Genomic DNA, 24,392 nt, shown 5'->3' on the forward strand with positions numbered 1-24,392 from the left:
GGGCTGAGGCGGGCGGTGGTGCTGCGGGGCTGCAGTGTGGGATCAGGGGCAGGCTGTGGGCTGAGGCGGGCGGGTGGTGCTGCGGGGCTGCTCGCTGTTCCCCCCCTGCCAGCAGCCTCTTGCCCCACTTTCAAATTGAGGCCGTGCTCTTCAGCGGGCTCAGAGGCCTCGGGGGCCACACTGGGGCTGCTCGCGGTGCTGAGCATGAGGACGTGCCATGCCCATCCCTGTCCCTGTCCACTGCAGTGTCCCTGCCTGTGTGGGGTTCAGCTCGCTCTGGCCTCCCCAAAGCTGTGCCCGGTCCTGTGCCAGCAGGCATGGAAACACATGCAGCGAGTGTGGCAGATCTGCATATCGCTTGCAGGCTGCTGCGCTGCCAACGGCACAGTCAGCTCCTGAGTACACTGGGCCCTGTGGGAGCCCCGTGCCATGGATGGGCTATGCCTGGGCTGCCTTGGTCACAGCTGCCCAAACACACGTCCAGGCAGCGGAGCTCGCTGCAGCAGCCCCAGCACGCCTGGGCTGTTCTCCAAGATCGGGGTGAGACAGGGCTCTTCTACCTCAGAGAAAGGTCCCTGCCGCTTGTGTGGTACCAAGGTGGGTTCCCGGGAAGTTGTAATTCATGCAGGAGTATGCTGCGCAAATAAGGTCTCCTGCTTTCCCCATGGACTCATGTTATCCCAATTATGAGTCAGAGCTTTCTGCAAGTGTGCCAGTAATGTTCTGGGACTTAATCTCAGGAAAGAGATGAAAAATAACCCTGAAAAGAATTAGAATAGAGTGAACAGTAGATGCCTAAGCAATCCCCAAGGGAAGCATGCAAACCTGGTGTTTGTGACAGTCCATGTAACTGCTCTCGTCCTGCCCTCTTCCCCCTCTCTGGGCTGAATCCCCAAGAGCAAGGGAGAGGGACTGCGTTTCCCTGTTTTTTAGCCCTTTTGCAGAGCCTCTCTATCACCACCCTGGTCCTGTTTTGGATTTGAGGAAGGTAGATGTGTGCTAACAGCTACTTTGGCTCTCCTTGAAAACATCACTAGGAGATGCTTGGCACAAGGGAATTGTTCCTCTGTGTGTGGCACTAGTATGATAAACAACACTTTGTCCTCAGTGACAGTGAGCTTTCTGTTGAAGCTGGTGACTTTGTCCTGTGGGAGCAGAGGTTAATTAAATAGGTGCTTTTATGGTGCTTGCTTTGTGTGTCCTCTGCCAACAATAGCGGTATCAGGACTGACTGTAGGGCCAGGGCTCTATCTCCTACTGGCATGTCCTGCAGCGCAGGCAGAACACATTAGTAAAACTGCCTGGTTACCGGAGGAAGCTGGACATGCTGAGGACTGTCCCTAGGGAGTCTTCCTGAGTGGACAGGCACTCCAGGCATTGATTTTTTTGACTGCAACAATGGGGTTTGAAAAGAGATGACACAGGAAACAGAGGCCAGCCCAGGGCCCTTTCATTCTATGACCTGCACAGTAGTGTATGCTGGAGCTCTCTTCCCTCCCTGCTTTGGAGTTCATCCATAAATCATGTTTTCCTGGAAGCTAGTGTTTACATCCTTGAAACATCAGCCTGAGCTCTTCCTTAACACAGAGCCTGTATGGTGTGGTTGCTTCCCAGTCACACCTGCTCGGACTGAATGCTGGACAAGCTGCCTCTTCCCTGGCAGCCTGCTGCTGCAGGTCATAGGTAATGGAGGATTTAACTTCGATTACACTGGGGCAACTTGGGGTTTTTGTTCTGAATGAGTAGGGCAGCAAATGCTGATGTTTCTGAGTTGTGCCAGTGGCTTAGGTGGGTGAAATGGATACAGTACTGAGCACATGCTCTGTACTGCCCATTTCACTTCTAGTGAAATCGATGATACCAGGAATGCTTGGTTTCTGCAGATAGCACTGAACACCATGCAGCATCTGAGCCCCTCTGCAGATACACAGTGTTATGGAAAATTAGGCTTGCCGGCCACCATAACAGGATCCAACCCTAGGTTCCTGCTGAGGCAGAAGTTCAAAGTCAGATCAGAGCAAAATAAAATTTAATGACACACGTGCAGTAATTACAGCTTGAGCTGGGTGCCTCCGAAGAGGGACCCTGAACAAAGAAATCCCTGGGCAATTATACCCTTACAATCTAAGTTCCCCACCCYTCATGCAATAGTTTGGACCAATAGTAATATTTAGATCTGGGGTCTTCCCCTTCTTCATTGGGTTCCTTCATTGTCTCTAGCAGGCTGCTTCTTATCCTATTTTCAGGGTTGCGGYTTCTGCTCTCAGTTGTAACTTCTTTCTCTCTCCTGCTTGAACCAGCTCTGGGGCCCTCTTTCACATAACTAGGTAATATCTAGGAGAAAGTTCACAGCTTGTGGCCTAAGGCTTCAGCAAATTTAGCTACTAATGCTAAGCAAGTTATGCTAAGCAATCAACTCTAGACAGCTTCAGTCCAATATTCTTTAACACACAGGAACTCACCATCTCTACTAGCAGAGTCTGTAACTCCAGAGCGGGGGGATAAAAGCTTTGAGGGTGAACTCTCATCTCATTCCACTCCTCTTCCAAGGACATTATGGAGCAGCACCACTGCTGGGAGCGCTGAAGCTGGAGTAGCTCTGCTGGGACTAACTGTGGGCTGCTGGCATGTGGCTCATGCTGCTATGGCATTTTGTCTTTGCAGAGCTCCCTGAGAGCTGGGCTGATATGCAGGAGCCACTGCTTGAGGGGATGTGCTTCACACTCAAGTACCTGGGCATGACGCTGGTGGAGAAACCCAAAGGAGAGGACATGGCAGCTGCTGCAATCCGCCGGATCGTTGCTATGGTGAGAGCTGGTCCTGGGACCCTGCTGTACCCAAGTGGAGAAGGGCCAGTTCAGGGTCCAGCCCCTAGACTGAGGAAGTGGCTGTGTCCCAGCCTTGTACCCCTAGCAAGGGACCCTGCCGTTCACAAGGGGAGTGGTGTGCAGGAGTCTGGCCAGTCTCCATCTCTGCACTGTGGGGAAAGCTGTCTTTCTGCAGGACAGCCACTACTGCTCGCTCTCACACGTGGGAGCACCCCAGGAGTGGAGCTGTGTCTGTTGCTGTGTGGAGAGGTGGGAGAGATGCTGGGGGAGATGGGGCCTGTCCTTTCCCATGTGCATGGCAGTAGCATGAATGGACCCCAGGAGTATTCTGTGCATGGCATGCCTGATCTCCAGGCTCTGCTTTGCCACCTCTGTAGCAGGAACCTTTACAGTGGGGGCCCAAGTGCACAGTGCCCTGTGCAGAGTTTGGGTGGCTGGTGCCGACAAGGCGTGAAGTCACTTACCAGGTTTGCAGAGGTGACTGGTGTCTCCCCACTGCCAGGCCCGGGTGGGAGCTAGGAAGTTCCAGAAGGTGATTCTGACAGTGTCGCCGAGGGGCATTTCACTGCAGGATGCGGAGACGAAAGAGATGGTTGAGAACATCTCCATCTACAGGTAGGCATGGCGTGCGGGGAGGGCTGGGACTGACACAGGGTTCACAGAGGGCCAGGATGTTTCCCAGCAGCCAGCTGGAGACTGGTGGGATCTTGAGCAGACAGGGAGAGCTGGAGCTTCAGTCAGTGGTTCCATCTGCCTTACTCCTTTCTTCTGGCTCCCTGAGGCCAGTGCTCTCTCCCCTACTGTGCCCTGATAAAGTTGCCTGGGGCCAAATGCAGGTGGAGACCTGGGTGGCCCTGTGTCTGGGTCAGTCTATCTGGCTATTTCCCTGGGCCCTGCCTGTGTCCTTTGGATATCAGCAGGCTGTTGGGGCTGATGGGTGGAAAGCACCCACAGCTAGGACAGGACAGCATGTCTGCCTCTCCAATGACACAGGACCCCTGTCCTGGCTGCAATGGGATGAGGGTGCTCACTCAGTTTGGCTGCAGGAAGTTCTTGGGAGAGCTGATGTGGGAGCTTTCTGCCACTGCCAGCTGTGCTGTGGCTGGGCTGGGTGTCTGCGGGTGTCGAGTGTGGGGAGCACGGATGTGGGCTGGTGGCTGCATGAAAAGCAGATCCAGGGCATCTCCTTGGTGCAAAATTTGGTCTCAGCACTAGAGCGGATGTGTCAAGGCAGACCACCCTACTGCCTTGCCTCCCATCTTGACCTTGGAGACGATCACTCGCCCTTCTGTGCTCCTTTTGTCTCAGTGCTTGAGTTCCCACCTCTGCTTGAACTGGGCATCAGAGGACTGAGGAGCCCACTGGGGCAATGCAGGAGGGAATACATGTGGTTGCAGTAATCTCTCACCAGCTGTAGGTGCTGGGCAACTCTCTGGGCCTTGCTGGGGCACTGGGCTGTCTGGTTATAGGAGGCAGATGAAAGTGTCAAGCTGTCAGCCCTGCTTGTTGGTGTGTTGGGACAGCAGGCTGGTACTGGTTTCTCTGCTGCCCTGAGCAGTTCCTCTCTGTCTGCAGGATCTCCTACTGCACAACAGACAAGCTGCAGAACAAGGTCTTTGCTTATATTGCCCAGAGCCAGGAGAGTGGGGCCCTGGAGTGCCATGCCTTCCTCTCACCCAAGAAGAAGATTGTAAGCACTTCCCTTCTGCTCTTGGCCCTGTGAGGTAAGGGCTGGAGCAAGGCCCTTACTTCTCCCCCTTCAGATATGTGCTGCTGAGCGCAGCCAGTGTGGCTCCTACCTCTATGCACCTCAGCTGGAAATGGAGCCAGGGAGCACATGTCCTCTGCAGAGATGGGTGGTGAGTGATGGGAGGTCTTCTGTCCTAGCTCCTATGGCATCTCCTCTTGGAGATGGCTGGCCCAGGTGGGTAGACAGACACAGCACTGAACTCTGGCCTTCCATGTGTGTGCTCTGCAGGGAAGGGCAGTGAGGCCTGGATGCTCCGAGATCTTGGGAGGGGGAGGAAGGTCCTGGCTCTGGGGCACAGATGAAAGCAGGCACGTCCCTTCTTTCTTGCCTGCAGGCCCAGGCTGTGACTCTGACTGTGGCCCAGGCCTTCCAGATGGCGCTGGATCTCTGGGAAGCAGCACATACAGGTAGGAGGAATTTCTCAGATGTCTCCCTCTGCCTAGCCCTGGGATCAGTCTCCAGTGCAGGACCCTGCCTTGGGCTGTGTGGAGGAGAGATGCCTCACTGCCTGACTGGTGAAATGTACCAAACAGGAAAAGCGGTGTCCCTGCTGCTGTGCTTCCCTGCTGTTGCCCCACCTGGGGAGCCTGCCCTGCCTCTGGCAGGGTGGGTTCCCTGCTGAACTCTTTTGCGTTGCTGAGCTGCAGCACAACTCAGGGCCCTGTGGGACCTGCCCCGAGCAGGGATCCCCCAGCCTTGTTTGCACCCTCCCCAGAGCACAGCAGCAGTATCTGTCTCTTGCCCACGGTCCTGCCTGTACATCCTCTGCTGTGCCTTTTCCAGGTTCCCAGGCACTAACTCTGCTGCTTTTGCCCTGTCCCAGGCTCTAGGCAGGAACAGCCCCTTCACCCTTCATGTGCTTTGGAGAGCAGTGAGCCCGGCAGAGCAAGTGAGCCAGCCCCCCCGGGGAGCCCTCCCTTCAGACACCAGTTTGGGGTACAGTATGTGCAAGCCTGGCCCGTGCCCAGGGCTGTCTCACACTAGGGCAGGGACAGAGTAATCCCTACACAACCCCCTTCTCCCTGCCTGCTGAGACCCTGTTGGTGTCTGCATGGTCTCCCTCACACGTGGGGGCCTGATGTGGAGAGGGGCACTCTATGCTCTGCCTGGCTCACAAGGCAGGAGCAGTTCCTCAAGTGATGTTTGCTCCCGGAGCCTCCTGTCAGGCCCAGCATTGTAGCAGCCCTCAGCCCTGTTCTGCTGGCACTGTCAAACTGGGAGCTGGGACCTGTTCTGCACACTTGGTGCCCTAGCTTAGGGTGAGACAGTGTCTCTGAAGGAGAAGGGCCTGTGTCCAGTTGCCATCTGGCCAGTCTGGGCTGAGCCTCAGCCCTGCCTACCTGCACTGCATGCATGGCATGTCCAGAGCTGGCTGGGGGCAGTGCCAACATTGCTGGGCTTTGTCCTCACTGTGTCCCTACCCAGGAGCTCCTGGACGCTCACTCCTTGGCCTCATGCTTCCAGCTCTGGCCCAGACTAGCAGTGCTTGGGCTCATACTTGCTTGCAGCCTGCTCCCAGGTGGTCCTGGCTGTGCCTGACCCTCCAGCTGCAAGACGTGCTCACCCTGGTCCTGTCTCTGGGCAAAGGTGTGCTGTGTGCAGCAGCTGTCTCAGCTTTGTGGCTTGTTCCCAGCTCACACCTTGCATTTGGTGCTCTGCTGGCTGGTCAGATGTAAGGAGACCTTTGGTCTGTCTCTCTCCCTGTTGCTGTGTGCTTGAGCCCTGAGGATTTCAGCAGCCCAGCCTTGCAGGTGCCCTCTTTGCCCCCACTGCCAGTAGACATTTCTTGCCTGTCCCATGTATGGTGGGTAACTGTGTCCTTTGAAGGTGCTGGGGGACTGCCCTGCCACCCCAGAACAGGCTCTGAGCAGTCCTGCCTGGCTCCTGGCAGAGGTCTGCTCAGGCAGTGAAGCATGTTTTTTGGTTTGCCAGGAGGAGGAAGAGGAGGAGGAAGATGACAACCTTGATGAAGCTTTATCTGGGTAGGTGGCAAGCTGCTGTTTGTGTGCAGGGAGCCTGCTGATGAACTCGATTCCTGTTTCTTTCTCTGTGCCCCATGCAAGAGGAGCTGCTGGGGCCATGGGCAGGGTGGGAGCATGGAGAAGATCTGCATGGGAGCATGGGGGAGTGCCCTGCAGCTTCTTCTGTCTCTGTCAACTGAGAGGTGGGGTGAATGGCGGGAGGCTGAACTGTGGAGAGGCAGATCTCGGCCCAGAATGTAACTGTGAGGGATGGACACTGACCCTTAGCAGGTACCCAGAGATGTAGCTCATTCTGTTTCTGCCACTCTCTGATGAGGCCAGCATGTATGGAGATGCTTCTCAGGTGGGTCCCAGAGTTGCCTCCCTACCCCATCTCCTCCCACTGATTTCCCCCCTGGCTGGAGACTAGGGACCCCACTGGGGCTCAGGCCAGGATGGAGACCTGTCCATCCTGGCTCCATGTGGGCAAGGGCCTGGGGGTTGAGCTTGCTGGTGTCTGCACTGGACTTAGGAGGAGCTGATAGTACCAGGCCAGAAGTGGAGGATTAACCTATAGGTCTTTGCAGAGGTGCCTGTGGGTGTGGCAGGTCTATGACATTGCGGCTGTTCTCTGCACACCTGGCAGCTGGTGCCTCGCAGGGCTGTCAGCACCACAGGGCTGAGTCTGCCCTGAGCTGGCATCGGCAGGGAGCCAGCACATGTATAGACTGGAGCTGTGCGCGTCGTGCTGTGGAGGGGCAGCCCTTTGCCTGCGGGGAGTCCTCAAGGGAGATGTGGCTTTGCAGTCTGTACAGACTGGCCCGGGAAAAGGGTTTGGTAGCAAGTGGGTTAGGATTTTTTGCAGTCCGAGTGCCCAGAGCTACTATGCCATGCCCACAGCATGAGAGCCACAGGCACAAGGCTCTCTTGACTGCTTGCATGGGTGTGATGGGTGTTCTGTTCTCTTCAAAGCTGCATGGAGGAGCTGGGGAGGGGACCCCATAGCCCAGTAGGTAAGCTCCCTCCCTAATTGCTGCTTTGCCACATCCCCCAGCATGTCTTCTGCAGAAGCAGGGGGGCCAACAGCTCTCCTGGGGAGGTCTGCTTCCCTGCCCTGGCTGTGTTGGGTTCCCAACCCCACATCTCATGAACTGGGGCTTCCTTCTCTTGCTTTTCAGTGTCGGCGCCTCCTGTGCCTGGAGTGAGCTCGCCTGCCACGCGGCTACCACTGAGCTGGCCCCACCTGGGACAACCCCCAGACAGCCGGAGGCAGCTGGGAGGGGTTGGAGACCCCCCCACACCTGACCCCAGCAGTGCCTGCCCTACGGCCCCTCTGGGCTAAGCCAAGTCTCTGCAGCAATGGACCAGCCACTCAGGATTCACCCTGTGCCTGCGCCTGGGCCAGCCAGCGCCTGCCCCTGCTCCCTGCACCATCCACCGGCACGGGGTCCGCAGGCGCTGCCCCCATGCAGCGCGGACTGTGCCTGCTCCTCGCCCTGCTCTCCCCTGCATGAACCACCTCGCCCTGCACTGCTCGGGCTAAGGGGCTGGTGCTCCTCGCTCTGCCCCTGTGGCCTTGCCCGCTCGTGGTGTGGGCCACGTGGGCACGGCTGCCCCGYGTGCTCTGGGCCTGCCTGACGCAGCCAGGACGCCTAGGCTGCGCTGCCCTGCCACCTCCCCCTGGAGGCTCCCGCTCGCTCCATGGGGTGACTGTTGGGGACCAGCTGAGGCGGAGCAGTCCTCGGGGATGGTGCAGGACTCGTGACTCGAGAGGGCACGTGGTCCTGGGGGAGCGGTGGCTCCTGGCCTGGAGGGGTGAGTGTGAAGGGCCCTGCCCCTGCAGTTCAGCCCTACACCCTCTCACAAGTGAAACGAGCTGGTTTTTAAAGGAAAGCTCTGCCTTTGTAGTGAAATAAACTTGAGTTTTTTACTGTTGTCATTTGGGGCTGAGCTTTGGATGAGGACTGCGGGCGAGGGTGCTAGGTACTGTGCCTCCGCAACGCTAGCCGCAGCGAGGCCTCCTGGCCCACAGCAAGGGCTGCACTATGCCTGAGATGGCTGACAAGGAGCCTGTGGCTGCCCTTGACCTCTGGTGTACTCCTTGGCTGCCTGCCCTGAGGGAGCCATTCCCCCTGTGCTGCAGGCCACCAGGGCCCGGGCTGGCCCTTGTCCTGCTACCTGAAGGGAGCTTGCCCAGGCTGGTGCATTTCAGGCACCAGCAAGCATTGTCTGCATGGACCAGAGCTGACATCTGAGTGGGCTGAGGCCAGGGGACTGTGAGCCCTCTGTGCCAGCAGGCTGCAGCTTCTTCCTCGCTCTTCCCATGTGCCCGCTCTGCCCTGGGGTGCCTTGGCCCTGCTCTACCCTTGGCTGTGGCCTGGAGATGTTGGTAAGTAAAAGTCACACACTTTGTTTCTGCCCCAGAGCAGAAGAGGCTGCAGCCAGCAGGATGCCTGATTTGTCCTGCAGGTGTGGTGTTTGTAGCTGCTTCCTGGCCGGGGGCCTTGCTGCTGGGTTCCTGTCATGTCGCAGCACTCTCTCCCCTCTGAGGCTGGTGATGCTGCCAGGCCTCCTTGGCCCCAACCTCAGCTGGCCAACGCTGTCTGTGTGCGATTTGGAGCTGGTCTCCTGGGGAGGGGACAGCAGGCATCGCAGGAAGGGTTGGTGCTCTAGGAAGGGTTGGGCCTCTGTGGGGCAGTCAAGACCTGGGTACCAGTTTCCTCACCTGTGGTTTTGCATTTTTGAGCCCTGGTCTCCTGCCTTTCTTCCCACAGCAGAGGGCTTGTTAGGGAGAGGAGGTTGTTGTCAGGTCCTTTCAGGTTCCTGCACTCAGGACTGCTTGACCTGGTGGTCTTGGGGGTTTAACAGCTCTTGGCATGGCTCCCAGCCCCATGTTGAACCAGGCTAACCACTTGGCATCTGTGAAGTCCTGCAGCTGAGTGCTGCAGTTAGTGGTGGGTGTGCGTGTGCGTGCGTGCGTGTGTGTGTGTGTGTACACACAACCCTGTTGCTAACCCTGACACATGCTGATTGCTTCAAAGGCCCCTTGCTCTTGTGATGTGAATAATTGCTCTTTCTGCACCATCTCCTGTGACTTGGGAGGGCAGTGTGTCACATCTCCAGAAGAAGGCAGGCCAGGCTATTTAACCGTCTCTCTCTCTCTCTCTCTCTCTCCCTGCTGCTCCAGGACTATGCTGTCCTCTCCACTTTTGATGGGGGATGGACCAGAAACACATGCAATAGTCTAGACACAGGCACCCAGCCACTTTGTGCCGTGGCACAGTGTGTACTCAGTTTAAATCATTAGTCCTTTTCTAATAATTTCTATTTTACTTTTGGAAAAAGGGTGAGAAGCAGGGCAATGGACCTGCTGAGCAGGGTAGCAGTGGTCTTGGCAAGCTGTCCCAATGCTCCCCATAGCCCTTGCCTACAACTACCAGCTAGCTCCCCTTGCTGTGTGTGGGCAGGCATGTGCATGTGTGACACTAGGGCTGGTTCCCATGTACTGTGACAGCATTTCGGCTGCTCTGCTAGTGTGATAGAGGGCCACCAAGTCCTTCTCACCTCGTCTCAGCTGGTTTTCTTGTGTGCTGAGCTCGGTTGCATAGGCACATCAGGACACATGGTTGCTGCTGTGTGCTCTGGCTGTGGCTATGCTGAACACCACAGCCTTGTTCAGTTTCCTACAGGACTCCGCTGGCACCGTTTGTGCAGCTGTTCCTGGCTTTAACCAGCCATCATTGCAGTGAGCAGACTGCTTCACCACACACCACCTTGGCCTTAAATGCTCTCTGTGTGTGTGTGTGTGTGTGTGTGTGTGTGTGTGTGTATATGCGTGCGCACGTGCACATGCACGCACATGTGTGCACGCTGGGGGGGGGGGGCTTTTGCCAAGACAGCCGTTCTAGCCATACACAAGCCAGCAACTGGTTCACCATCACCTGCACATGTGCTAACATTTTCCAACACCTCTTAAGCTGCTGTGGCAGGTTTGCACTACATGTGCCACACAGTCCCTTCCTTGTGCCACTGCATTACAACTCAATGCCAGTGCTAGCAGTGGCTGTCAAGGGTAGAGCAGCCCAGAAGCCTTTGCAGCCACAGTGGCAACTCCAGACCGTGCTCAGCACCCACTGTGGTGCTGGTGCCGCAGTATCTGGGTGTGCAGAGTTCAAGCAGGCAGCAATGTCTGTGGGTCCCTGGGCTTCACCTGCTCCCCCCCCCCTCACCCTGTCCCCATTGCCCACGTTTGCTTTGTCCCCCGCTGGGCTCACTCTGAACACTCGCTTTTATGCACCTCACATACCACCTTTGTCTGGCATTTCTGCTGCCTCTCCCGTGCAGTGCTTGTCTCTGCAGCTCTCCAACCTGTCCTGGTATGAAAATAGAGTTGTTTTGGTTTGTTTTGCCTCAACACCCAGCCCCGAGTTTACATTTAACATGCCAGACTTCTGTGGTCTTTTATTTGGCCACAACCACTGTATCTTGACATATGGCTTGTCCTCTTTCTACCTGGCTCCTTGACTCCACTGTGCAGTTATGCTGCTTTGTTTCTGTGTTTGCACCTTTGGTCTGTTTAAAGGCTTCATGCTAGGAGAGATGTGTCTGCAGTGACCACTGGGATAGCACCACCAAACAGCAGAGCTTTTTTTTTTTTTTTTTTTTTTTTAAAACAAACCTCTTTTTGTGTTGTGTTGCCCTGATATCTCTAATTATTTAATGCACCTCCCCTACAAACAAAAGTAAAAGCTGTTAAAACGAGATGGCTTGGCATAAAGTTACCTCTTCTCTGGAGCTACACCTGTGCTCCCTGCAGCCTGAGTTACAGCACTGCACAGCAGGCCTTGGACCCCCCCCCCCCCCAACCACCACCACCATGAAGGTGCTTTTGCTTCTCAAAGCATCTGTGCCATCCAGTACCCCTTGCTTCACCTGACTGCAAAGCAGCACAGCCCTCTCCTGCCAGCAGCCTGCTGCCATCTGGCCTCATCATCCTTCCCAGCCCTGCTGCATGGATGGTTCTGCTCCCTGCATCCTGCTTAGTGTGTGCAAAGAAAGCACGTGTGGTGCCATCCTCAATGGGAAAGGTCTGTAACTGCTCTGCACTTACTTACCTGCAACTCATCCAGCAGCACAACATGGCCCAGCCTGCAGCACCCGCACCCCCCTCAAAAGCCAGAAAGAGATGTGGGACAGCCTGGGAGACCTGCTCCAGCAAAGCATGTGCTCCTCTGACACCTCTGGCGAGAACAGCTCTCCCTCTAAGGCAGGGCACACATGAAGGCAAGAGGCACTGGCACGCATCTCTCTCTCTCTCTCTCTCTCTCTCTCTCTCTCTCTCTCACACACACACACACACACACGCTTGCGCAGACCTGCAACTTTGCGAGAACAATACTGCCTTTGAGCCAGGATGCTTTTATTGAAAAGACCTGCCACAGGGAGTCGCTTACTCTACCCTTTCCCCACCTAGTTCTGCAGCAGGAGTTGAGCAGCACCCAGAATGAAGAGTCCTGAAAGTGCTTTGCTGGGAGGTTTATTCCTGGAAGACGCTGGATCCTTGATGCTTGAATCTAGGGCTGCAGAGCCAGCACCCCAGCTCAGTTGCACACCGTGGAGCAGAGAGCATGGAAGGCAGAGCAGCAGTGAGGCCACCAGCTGCCATCTCTGCAGCAGAGGGGCTCCTCATGTCCCCCCCCTCAGCAGGAGGGCATGACTGGGCCAGGCACCACCAGGTCTTGGCCTCTGACACCAAGCAGTGCAGATACTCAGTGACAGACTTCTGCCTGCAGGTGCTGGGGAGCACACAAACACAGTCCAGATGCCACCTATTCTGCAGCCCCAGTGTGGTCAATGGCTCATGCTGTCCTTGCATGGTCAGGCAGATTGGACAGATCGCAGCGAGCCAGAGGTCTACCGGCTCTGGGCATGTACGGCCAGCCCTTTCCCACAGGTCTGTGTTGCACCAGCCAGCCTGGGGAAGGACACGGGGCCAGCTCCGGAAGAGAGCATCAGCAATGACCACATGCCAGCAGGAAGGAAGGGGCCAGGAGCAGGACTTGACACTGTCAGAGCTGGAGTTGTCCCCAGAGCAGTGATGGGCTCCGCAGTGCACATCCTGCTGAGCCAGTCGAGACCTTGCTGGGTCTCACTACACCATCTCCAGGCAGCACAAGCATCACATGGCTCACAGGGTGCTCAGCAGCTCCCCCACAACTAGCTTGAGCTTGCCAGGACTATTTTCCTACTGGGGAAATGGCAATACCACAGTCGTGCCCTCACCCTGCCTGCCCCCATGGCTTTGTGGGGCTCACATCACCCCATAAGGCTGCTCTCCCATCTGCTGGCACTCCCTGCCCCAGCTGTGCACTCTGCAGCCCAGCCAGGCTCTGCAGCACCACTGGCTCATTATGCTCTGTGTCCTTCTTCCCACGGCAGGGAAAGGCCTTGGGAGACCCCTGCACTGCTGCAACTGGGTGCAGAGGAGCCCCATGCCCCAGCAGGGACCTCCTGTGCCTACTGGGCCCAGCCCCACAGACAAACCCTCCTGCCACCTCACCACAACTTCCCGGGTGGCATTGGGGCGAGCGCCTGCACTGCCCCATCCCCTCCTCCCGAAAGGGGAACCAGCTCTCACCCCTCACAGGCAGCCTTCTGAGCCCAGACGCAGTGGCCAAGAGTAGGGCCTGCTCCAGGCTGCCTGCCGGGCAGGAGTCTGGTGTCATGCGGCTGCACCCAGGCCTTTGGCCGAGTTAGCAGGCAGGAATGCTGCCTCCCCTTGGGGCTACAAGCAGGAAGGAGCACCAGCCTCTCTGCTCCCCCAGGCCTGCCCCCCCGGGCTGGGGTTGTGGCTCCCCCTCCTTGCTCAGCTCCGTGCTCCTCAGTGGCAGGGGAGCAGGGCCAGGCACGCAGGATAGCTGGGGCCACGCACTGCATGCACGGCTCCAAGCTGGCTCCATGCACATCCCCGGACAGGTGCCCTCGGGAAAGCGTAAGTTCTGATATGCAGATCTTCGCATGCAGAATGCCAGGCTGGGCGCCCAATGCTGCCTCTTCTTCCCAGGCCTGTTTTCAGCTCTGGCAGGATGCCCAGGACCCCAGATGCCAAGGTGGTGCTGCACTTTTACACCTCGATAATATTGACAGAGGGGGACTTCTTCTATGGGAGAAAAATCTGCTTTAAGGTCTCGCTTTGCTAAGCCCTTGGGATGCAGACCCTGCAGCAGAGTCCCCTGCCTACCCTGGCAGGCACCAAGACCAGCAGGCCTCCTCCACAAAGGGGCTGCCAGCTGCGGCTGGGCCCTCTGCCCCAGGCGGCTGTTTGGGTGCTGCTGCAGAGATCTGGCTTCAGCATCTCCCTAAGGAGACCAAGGGGACCAACCCTGAAACGCCAGGAGATGGAGCCCTTTGCACTGAGCTACCCTCCTGGCAGAAGGGTCAAGTAACTCAGCTACATCATCCTGCCTCACCCCAGGTGAGCCCCATCAACAACACTGCACCCCACTGCCCAGGAAACCCTTCTGCCCACTGCTGTGCCCTAATGCTCCCAGGTGAACCAGGCATCCTGCCTCACATTCTCTGCCTCCAGGGCTTGCAGACCTCTGGCAGTGGACTTCTGCCCTGTCCTAGTAGTAGCTGTGCTACACTTGATGCCCTTGGACAGGAGATAGGTGCAGAGCTCAGAACAGAAAAAAGTAACTGAGTGGTTAGGAGGACATCTGCCATGGGGCAGAGAATCCATGAAGTGTGGGATGACAGGAGTGGAGGGACAGATGAGGTCTGCTGAATGCCAGGAACATCCCCGACAGCTCTGGAGCATACCAAGGGAATTAAAGGCCGCGTGCAGTGAGGTGGGTTTTCTCAAACACCGTCACAAGCAGGAGCCTTCCTTTACACTAAAAAGACCGTGCTCACTTAATAGCACAGCAGATAAGTGAATTCAGAGAAGTTGCTGGAAAGGGAAGGGGTCCTGCCTGCTGCACATACATTTTGTAGCTCAGCCCAAGCCCAATGAAGCAGGGTGCAGGAGGTGAGAGTCCTCATGGCCATACTCTGCAATAGGACTCAGTCCAAGAGCTGCACTGCTGTCTGCTACTTTGCAGCAGCTGTGTCCTAAAGCCAGTAGGGGAAGGGGTTACAGAGCACAATTACATCACTGCTTTTTATTTCCTACACCTTCTTTCCAGCTTTGTAATCAAGGACTGTGAGGATAAACTTGCAGTGTTGTCATCTGCAAGAACGCCAGGAATCTGGTGAACACAAAGAGACACACTGAGGTGCAACAGCCCTGTGTAGGTGAAGATCATAGCGAGCAGCAGGAAGGGGCTTGTGCACCTGCCTTCACAGCCCAGTACAAGTGGGGTCAGTTTGGAGGAGGGATCCAAGAGGAGGGCAAGAAGTAATTGCAGAGCTGCAGAATGTAGAGGAGGAGAGAGTACTGGGGGTTTGAGGTCCAGACAAGGAAGTTTATGCCTCCAGCATCTGCTGGGAACCAAAGAGACATGGAAACAGAGGAGCAGGTGGGCACCATGGAAAGTGGAGCTGGCACCACTGACAGAGGAGGCAGATGAGATGCGAGGACAAGCCTAATGCAAAGTCCCATTACAGCATGCACACCAGGGTTATAAATCACTGTCCTTGTCAGGCATCAAAGGGAGAAGAGCCAGGTACCAAGGGAACAGCCAGGTGAATGGGCCACTCTCTCCCCACCCAAAACCTGTCACAGGCACTGCATTGGAGCGGGGAGAAGGCTCTGGGGTCCTTCCCAAGAACAACCCATGTGTTGATGGTCTAGAACAGGCCCTGGTGAAGGCTGAAAGCCATCAGAGATGGGCCAGTGCAGGAACCGCAGGAACAGAAGCCCAGCTTGGCTGCCTCCTGCCTGAACAGGCCAAAGCTGGACCTGTTCATGGGATGCAGAAGAGGTGCAGCCTTGGAGGAGCATAGTGACAGGGCAAGGTGCTGGCTGCTGYAGTGGGAAGACAAAGACCACCCTGCAACATGGGAGCCATCCCAGCCGATGTATCCTGCCCTCCCTTCTGCTGTTTCTTCTGCAACCACCCACAGGGCGCACACAGCCCCAGCCAGGCCAGGGCTCACTGAAAAACCTGGTTTTTGGGGCAAGAGCACAAGCTGGGGCATTTCTGTTTCCAGAGAGAGACAGAGCCTGTCCAGCCAGCAAGCTATGGAAGACATTGCACACTGTCCCTCCCACCAACCCTCCCCACTCACCTTGCTCCGCAACAGCCCTCCAGTAGGCCGCTCTGGCGTGCTGTGCTCCGAGGATGGCTTCGTCTTCTCCTTGTTGTTGTTGGAGTCATTGTCCTTGATGATGTCGTATTGTCTGCAGAAGAGGGCGATCACCGCTGCAGAGAGAGAAGCAGGGGTGAAGGACTCCCTCACACTAACTGCCCCCTGCCTCCCCTCCCCAGAGCATCCCAGCTGGAGAGCAGGCAGGTCCAGGGCATTTCCAGGTGCTGGTCACCCCCATCCTCCATCTGCACAGGTGCGGCCAAGCAGTCTCCTCCAGCAGAGAAGGCATGGATATGGCTGCAGCAGTCAGGGTACGCATGAGGTGCGTGAGATGCTCAGTGCCAACAAGCCAATTTTTCAAGGACGAAGGCAGATGTTGAGGCACCTGGAGATGGACAGCCCTTGGGGTCAGTGAGCAGCTGAGCAGGTTTCTGAGCGTCTCCAGCAAGGCACTAAACTTACAGCCCTAGCAGTGTGGCCTGGTGCTTGCGGCCCTCAGGAGAGGCAGCCCTTGGTTTTGTCCTGCCCTGCAAACCGATTGTGGGGTCACTCTGACAGAGTTTTACAGTGCCTGTCTTACACACAGCATGTTCCACATCTTGTGACTCCGGACTCAGGACTCTAAAGCAATGTTTTGAACAGTAATTGCTAGATGTGTTGGACCCATTCAGTGCACAGGTGTGTTATGACAGCCACCTGCAGACTGGATCTGATTTCTCCCCATTGGTACCCCGACACACCGATCTGCACTGGGTGTGCAATCACCAGCAGCCATTTTGTGTTTTCCTCCAGTGCACTACAAAAGTGTTCAAGGTCAAGACAAGGAGAGACTTCTGCAAGATATCACTAGAAAATCCTCATTTAATTTACTGGACAGGGGACAAACAATTTCCCATTCACAGCAGCTGTGTGTGTAACCAGTCAGGAGCTGCCTGTTATCCCCAAGCTTCCTTGCTCCCAGGGCAAGCTTCTGTTTCCCAGAGCACTGTCTTTAATCAGGTGCTGTGCAGGAGGAGCTCACACATCTTACAGTTTAAGTAGATTGTGGCACAGCCACTACCAGCCAGCAGCAATATTACCAAAAAGATGTCAAACAAGCTAACTAAGGTCCGAATTACATGCTCGTTAATGCCATCTGTGGTGCTCCTACCCTGTAATTCTGTATTGCTTGTGTCCCACCTTGTCTCTTGCTCTTCCAGCACAGCAGCCAGGCCATATGCTCCATGCTGTCACTGTATGCAGTGGTGGCTGCAGATCCTCTTCACACCCTACTGGCTCAAGCTCCTACAGTGACTCCATGGACTCACTGGGAAGGAGGTTGCCAAGCCTGTATCTATATTCTTCTGCACCTTCTGAGCCCCACCTTCTTTGCAGACTACACATCATGCCCCTGTACCAACCCGCTGGGACACTGCTCACAGCACTTACCTGCCCACATGAGCAGCACAGCCACAATGATGATAATCTCGCCTGTCTGCAGCTGCCTGTCCTTGTCCAGCCCTTCCATGGTGATGTCACCTGTGGAGAAAAGCACACGGCAGGGCTGGCAGCAGTCACCCTCCCACCAAGACCTGCTCCATGGACCAGCAATATTCRAGGGTTTGAGAAGGAGCCCCCCAATGACAGACGCCCACTTCCCACGCCCCCAGACAAGGGCAGGTGCAACATGACCCCTTGCCTGGGGAGAGGACATGCAGCATCATGCTGACCTGTGTCAGACAAACCATTCTCCCTGCCAAAGGGTTTCAGGGATCCCAAAAGTTTGTGGAAGTTCAAGTGAGGACTGCACAATGCATGRAAAGGGAACTCATCGAGGTTACTCACTATGTAGGGACTAGAGTAGGCTGGGAAGGCCTCAAGTTGAAAAGAATATTGTGGAAAGTATCCTATGTACTTGCCCTGTTATACTCTTCCCAAGTCACTGGCTTATGGTTAGTGCTGGAGACAGGCTCCCAGGCCCGATGGACCCAGTCTGGGTATTGTCTCTCTTGGATTCATGATCAGCATTTAGGAGACCCTGAGGCAAGAGACACAACATGGATGTGAAGGGGAAAGGGGATGGTGGGGCTCTGGTGTTTGTCCTTCGGTAGCTTGCAGGATGGTAGATCTGAATGCCCATTCAATATTTGCTTTCTACAGACAGCAGTTTGGATGTGCTGGCCACAGCCCACTTAGCTGGATAGGTTGCCGAGACCTGGGATAGGACGGTGGGAAGTCAGGGTTCAGGGACAATATCATGAGCATAGTGGACACAACAGCAGCCTGTACAACCTTGCTGCCATGCAGTCTGCTGACCAGGGTAGCACCTTCCTCACAGTCTGCTGTGGAGATCTGCTATGGTGTGGAGATCTCCAGGTGTGGTGCCACCATTGACACCTGGGTGAGCTGGCAGAAACTGCCTCACCTTGGTTGGAGCTGTTGGAGGGGAGGCGGTCAGTCTCCTTCAGTGTCCGGAAGTGGACACGCTTGCTGGCCTGGCTTTCCCCATACAGGCCAATGCTCTGCACCTGGATGACGTAATCAGCATCTTCTGCCAGGTCCCACAGCACGCAGGCCCTGTTGGTGGTGTTCACCTCCCGGATGAAGCGCTGCATCTGTCCATCCTGCCGCTGCCAGAGTGAAGAGCTGTCAGCTCCCAGAGGCTGTTCCCAGCAGCACCAGGCACAAGCCCTGTTTGCAGGACTGTCCTGGGCACACTGCCCATGATCATCCCTTCCCAGGGGCTCATCCATCCCTGGGGTGGGCCAGGCTGGCCAGCACTTTGCTATGCAGTGTCCCTGCAATGCCCAGGAGCCAGGCATCTCCATGGAGAAGCCCCCACTACCTGGGGCTGTGGAAGTGGAGCAAGGCAGGCAAAGAAGGGTTATGTCAAGGCTGGAGTGCTGCCCTTATGCAGGGCAATTCCAGGAAGCCCTTGGAAGGACAGCCGCCCCCACGGTCTGGTGCCCCCCACCAGGACAGAGCTCTCAGATGGAGCACCCTGGCAAGAGCTGCCCAACAGCAGGGGTGGCCTCAGGCAGGTGCCAGAGGAGCTCCAAACTGTGGCAAAAGCCAGGGCGGACACAAGAGCATGCTGGTAATCATTGAGGGGGGGGTCCCCCAACCCCCTGGGGACAGAACCTCGATACCTGCTGTAAGATGGCGTAGCCGATGACCACATCTCCTTCAGGGACATCCCAAGAGACAGTGGCAGAATTCGCCTTCAGCTGTGTCACAGTCACGTTGACAGGGGATGGTGGCCTGTCTGGGGGAGCCAGGGATGGACCAAAACAGGGCACAGGAAAAGAGGCAAGGAAGATCTCTCAGAACATGCACTTACCCCTGTACCCCACCATGCAGGGCCATCCCCAACACCTGCCCACAGCAGGAGGTTTGCCAGGGCCACAGAGAGCAGCTTTTTTGGCAGGTCTGTCCCCAGGAGAGAAGCGGCACAGCAGGGCATGGGGCTGAGCCCCCACTAGCAAGTGATGTGCACAGCACAGCACTCCCCAGGCTGGTAGGCAGCTGCCTATGGTGCAGTGGGATGCAGGCAGAGCTGCTGCCTGCCTGCACAGGTGCCCCTCTATGGCATTACTTTGGCGGTGTTTGCTCGCTGCCCAGGGCTCTTCCCTGCCTGGCTGCTGGTGAGAAATGTGCTTGCTGGCACACCTTGCCCCTGCACTGTCCCATGGCAGAGAAGGAAGATAAGCTCGGGAGGCATCTGGCTGGCCGGCTCTTCCCTGGAGGGCCTGCTTGCAGGGGCTGACACGGACCAATGCATGTAATACATGTTCCATATAAAAGGATTTAGCAATGCTGACCACGTACAGCAGTGCAGGCTGCCAGACCCAGCTCAGGACATGAAGAGCCTTGGCAGGCTCCTTCCACCTCGCAGACATTGTAATGGAAAGTGCACAGAGGTCTGTCCTGAGCAACAACATTACATTACAACAAGCATTACACAGTTTAAGAGACCATCAGGGCAATTTAACTAGTCCCTGCAGTTAAAAGCACATACAGAGAAAAGCCCTTACAGCCAGTCTCGGAGCACTGCAGGGGCTCTGCCATCAGAGAGGAGGATGCCATTCACATAAGCTCTCCATGAGGGCAGCTGCTTGCAGGTCTGAGGTACCTTCACGGTCGAGCAGGACACTGCTGCTCAGACGTTAGTCTACTGGAAGGTTTACTGCATTCGGCTCCAGCAATAGCAGAAGCTGGGCTGCCTGACATGACCTGCTCCTGCTCAGCCCAGACAGGTACTAGAAGTCTTTCTTGGCAGGCAAGTCCCACATTTCTGTAGGGTCCAGAAAGTCCAAATAAACCCTACATTTAAGCAATTCTACAATCAAGACTGTGATGGTAAAATTAGGCTCCTCCAAGCTCTGGGGCTGCCCTGTGGATGCGCACATCACAGATGCCTGGCACACCACCCAGAACTGCGTAGGCAGCAGCACAGACACAGTATTTATATATCAACTGTGACAGAAAAATGGGGCAGCTTGGAATAAACACACTATGCAACTCAATCTGGCCATCTCATCTGCCTGGCATTACTCTCTGCTCTAGAGCAGGGAAGAAAGCCCAATACAGAGAGCAGAGGACAGAGCTGACTTTCCCAGCAGTGCAATGCCATGGACTGCAAAGCTGGCTGCAGTGAGGCAGCAACACTCAGTCATTGCTGTCCTGCGAGAAGCTGGCCTGGTTGTCCCACAGTCTGTATCAGTATCATTGTGAGATTTACACAGTACTAACTAGGACCACAGCAGGGTCCTACACAGGTACACGGACCTGCACACAAAGCCTTCTGCCTGAAAATTAGACACTGGAGTGCATGAAAAAAGACACAGAGGCTGCCGTTCCTGTGTCTTCTCTCTCTGTAAACAAGACAGTGTCCTTCTACAGGCTGCAAGCATGGCACAAGTTCAGTGTTGTGATTTATACCAGGAAAACAGAGCCCCAGAGGGCAATGGAGAACAGGAAAAAAGAAGACAGTAACCAAACTAAAAAAAAAAAAAAAAAAGATAAGAGTGACAGGAAAAGGTAATTTCTTCAGGTCAGCTGTTAAAATGCATTCATTTGTATTTGAATATATCCAGTTCCATAACAGATCTAACCAGGAAAAGGCTGCAATTCCCTCTCTGGGAGATGTAGGACTGCGGTCTGCCAAGGACGAGTAAGAGGGACAGGAGGGTCACTCACAGAGCCCCAAAAGAAGCTCCCAGAGAGACTCTGGGGCTGAGTGTGTCCCCAGCCAGACCCTGCTGCATCATCAGGAGATACTGTCATTGAGCCAACATCAACAAGGACACCACAATGAGCCTTTTCTTCAGACCAGAAGGCTGAGGAACTGGACAGGATTCAAAGACGCTCAGGTATCTTCTATCCTGCGGAGAATGTGTCTCCTTAGAGTTTTGCCAGTGAGGATCCTGTTCATCAAATACATCTCTAACCTGTGAGAGAGAGTGTCTGACATGTCCATAGCTGCACAGCCCATTCTCCCAAAAGCCAAGAGGAAAGCAGGCTGAGCAGAGCTGTAGTCCCAAACCTGGCCATTGACTGGGGCCCTTGTATTCTGCGCAGACTGGTGCTGAGCTCCACATGGGTGTGCTCTGACTTTCTGGTCCAGCCATGGCCAGTGTGAGAGTGCTGCGCAACCAACAGCTGAGCTGCGGACAGTACCCTGTCAGCTAGTAAATATTCACTCTCTTGCCCTGTTCCAGGCAGAATTTGAAGGAAAGGTGCTGCCTGCAATATTTATCCCTGCCTCTAGGAGCAAGAGAGATGGTTGTCCAAGGCTATCACTATACTAGTAAATGTAATGGGGTCAGGAATGGCCCAGGAATCTAGTGATCTCTCCCACTGTATTAAAATGGTCCCTGGACTTCTTTGGCCTGAAGCAGCCAGCATGCACCCAAACCACTCTTGGGCATGGCTCAGGAGCTAGCACAAACCATTCATGGTTCCTAGTAGGTAGCACTGATATGCTCCCCTCTCTGGAAGTCAAGAGTTTAGTGCTATGAATGTAGCTAGACTTTGCCAGCCGGCCTCAGGCCAAGAACAGGATCTGGTGCTTCACAGGATGCATCTACACTAATAAATTAAGTAGTTTTTTACATCTAACAGAGTGGAAAAGGGTCTGAGCATGTCCAAAGCGGGTGGTTTGGCTTCCCACACCTTTAAGTGGACTTGGGAAAATTAAAACTAGGGTCTGAGATCTCCGCAATGTGAAAGTCAGTGGATGAAGTCAGTAGCAGGCTTCCTGGTCTGCACAGGAATTTTCTGGGCTTCTGCAGGGAGCTTAGCCTGGTCCAGCCCAGCTTTTCAGGCTGGGGATGCTGAGATGTGGCTCTGGGGCTGAGTCACTCTCTGATTTGAGAAAAAGAGCATTGCACTGATCCACGAGCCATGCTGTTGGGCCCACACGGGGYTGGGAGTATTGCTTGAACTGCACTTAGCCACAGCTCACGCAGGTCCTTTGTAAGGACCTTTACTCAATGGCAGCACCAATGTGCCCTGGAGTGAGTATCACCTTGATATGAAACTGCAAAGAGATTACAACTAGAGCCAGCAGGCTTTGCTCTGACACCCAGAGACAGTCTCCAAATGCCCCAGCTTGACAGAGAGGAGAGCAAGAGCACATGGGGGCAGAGCCACAGCAGGCACGGATGGTCAGACCTCATGTGTTGTAAACATGCCTCTTGCAGGCTTCAGGCAGACAGACCTGAACCTGCGTGACTGTGAGAGCTGAAGGCATCCAGGCTGCAGTTCTTCATGGGGAAAAATCAGTGTCACTTGGTCAGTTTTCAAGTGACACTGTGAAGACATTTCTGAGCACGTAGGATTTGCACACCTAGCAGGAAGAAACAGGAAAAGATCTAACGGCAGAAACTGAAACTAGAGAAGTTCACTCTAGAAACAAGGTGCAATGCTTAGCCTCCAAAGATGTGCAAGATGAGACCTCATTGGAAGTCATGAGGACAAGACCTTCAAAGCATAGCTCACACCACAGAAAGCTTTGTGTATTATCCCTCTGTCAAGTCTAATGTTCTCCAGCCTGCTCTATAGCTGAGGTCAAAGCAGGCTTATACCAGAACTGCTGCTGTAAAGATCTGTGAATGCAATGGCTCCCAAAAATTTACAGGCTGAAACCAACTATTAAAAACATTCCTGTAAAGCCAAGATCCTCCAATACCCCACCAGGCTCTCTGGGAAAAGCATGCCACAGTTAAGCCCTGTCCAATGCATTAATCACTAATAATTCTGCATCATTTATAAGTTATTCTGTTTGCACTTTTGATTAAAGCCATATTAATAAGTGGGCACCACCACAGGAAGAGCAGTCATTTATGGCCTGATGCACCTTTTTCTAGTGTCAGTACAGCAATACATTTCTTTCAGGCCTGCCAAAGAGGTGGGAATAGTCGGTTCTGCACAGTGGATATGGCAGCACTGCAGGCTGAGGTTGGGTGGCAGGGAGGGCTGGCCTGTGGACAGCTGAGCATTGGACTAGAACTGCCCCACAACCTGGCTTGGCAGGCTGGAGAAGGAGCCGAACAGATGCCCCTCAGGAATGGCACTGGCATGTCTGCACAGGGACAAGGCAGAGCCCATTGGCGTCCTCCCCACCCTGTTGTGACTCCAGAGATGAGGACCTCGCCTGCCCCTTGGCCCATGTCCTTGGGTCTGCTGCTCAAGGGCACCCAGATTTTTGCCCAACTTATCGCTGCACTGGGGAGGCAAGCCTCAGACTGCATATCTAAAAATAAGTGTCCCCTTTTTATAACCCTGACTGCATTTCTTACGGAATCCTGAAGATCATAGTTTGCAAGGAAACTGCCAAGGGACACAAGGCCGAGCACAGAATGAAGCAGTTCCACCATGGCAGGGGGTTATCAGAACATGCCTCATACTGGTAATTTAAATTAATACATCAGTAATCCGACAAGGGGCAAATGGAGAGGCAGCAGAAGGTTGCCACTGACACAGGGTGTTCAGAGGAGTCACGGGAAGAAGGGGCAGAGACACCCTGGGTGACCTCGGCGTCAGCAAGCGCCAGCCCAGAGAAAGAAAGTCAGCAAGGCAGGAAGGCACGCGGGAATGCTAAGCACAGGGACGCGCGTGCAGCACCGAGCATCCCGACTCCGCAGGATGAGCTCCCTCGGGACCACCGCTCTGGCGAGGAGCACGGGTGGGAAACAGGCTCTCCTGCACAGGGAGATGCAGGGGCTGGTTTCCCCCGCCGCCTCGCGCAGAGATGCGGGGCTTCGCGAGCCAAAGGCGCAGGCAGCGATCCGGGGCGCCGGGCCCGGCAGAGCGGGCGCGGGTTGCCGGGGGCAGCGCGACGGCGCGGTTGCCCCGGGCCGGACCGGACCGAGCCCGCCGCGGCTCGCAGCGGCCAAAGGCAGGAACGGCCCCAGGGCCGCGGCAACCGGCCCGGCGCTCCCTGCCCGGGGCTGCCCGGGGATGGCGGGCCCCGGCGGAGCGGGAGGGAAGGCCACCCCGCGAGCGCGCCGCGCCGCGCCGGGCCGGGCACGTCGCCCTGCCCAGGAGGGGAAGGCGAAGGCTGCCCCGCGGGATGGGGCCTGGCGGGGGCCCCGGCCCGCGGCACCGGGCACCGAGGGG

The 24,392-nt window shown here is 55.6% G+C and overlaps 2 protein-coding genes across 2 annotated transcripts; one reads left to right on the forward strand and one right to left on the reverse strand.

Annotated features, from left to right (window-relative positions):
• The first annotated feature begins 2,627 nt into the window (after positions 1-2,627).
• Positions 2,628-8,039, forward strand: LOC112977558 (low density lipoprotein receptor adapter protein 1-like). Its single transcript, XM_026090038.1, has 6 exons — positions 2,628-2,807; positions 3,331-3,443; positions 4,404-4,518; positions 4,913-4,985; positions 6,511-6,560; positions 7,718-8,039. The coding sequence occupies exons 1-5, from the start codon at positions 2,628-2,630 to the stop codon at positions 6,534-6,536; spliced, it is 507 nt and encodes a 168-aa protein (XP_025945823.1). The 3' UTR covers positions 6,537-6,560; positions 7,718-8,039.
• A 5,585-nt stretch (positions 8,040-13,624) lies between these two features.
• On the reverse strand, positions 13,625-19,029 carry FNDC4 (fibronectin type III domain containing 4). The gene is made up of 5 exons (XM_026090056.1): positions 18,920-19,029; positions 18,196-18,400; positions 17,220-17,309; positions 15,771-15,904; positions 13,625-13,698 (listed from the first exon to the last, which is right to left on the reverse strand). The coding sequence occupies exons 2-5, from the start codon at positions 18,383-18,385 to the stop codon at positions 13,663-13,665; spliced, it is 450 nt and encodes a 149-aa protein (XP_025945841.1). The 5' UTR covers positions 18,386-18,400; positions 18,920-19,029; the 3' UTR covers positions 13,625-13,662.
• Positions 19,030-24,392: the final 5,363 nt, after the last annotated feature.

Source organism: Apteryx rowi, unplaced genomic scaffold, assembly GCF_003343035.1.
Source record: "Apteryx rowi isolate R43461 unplaced genomic scaffold, aptRow1 scaffold_847, whole genome shotgun sequence".
Lineage (NCBI taxonomy): Eukaryota > Metazoa > Chordata > Aves > Apterygiformes > Apterygidae > Apteryx > Apteryx rowi.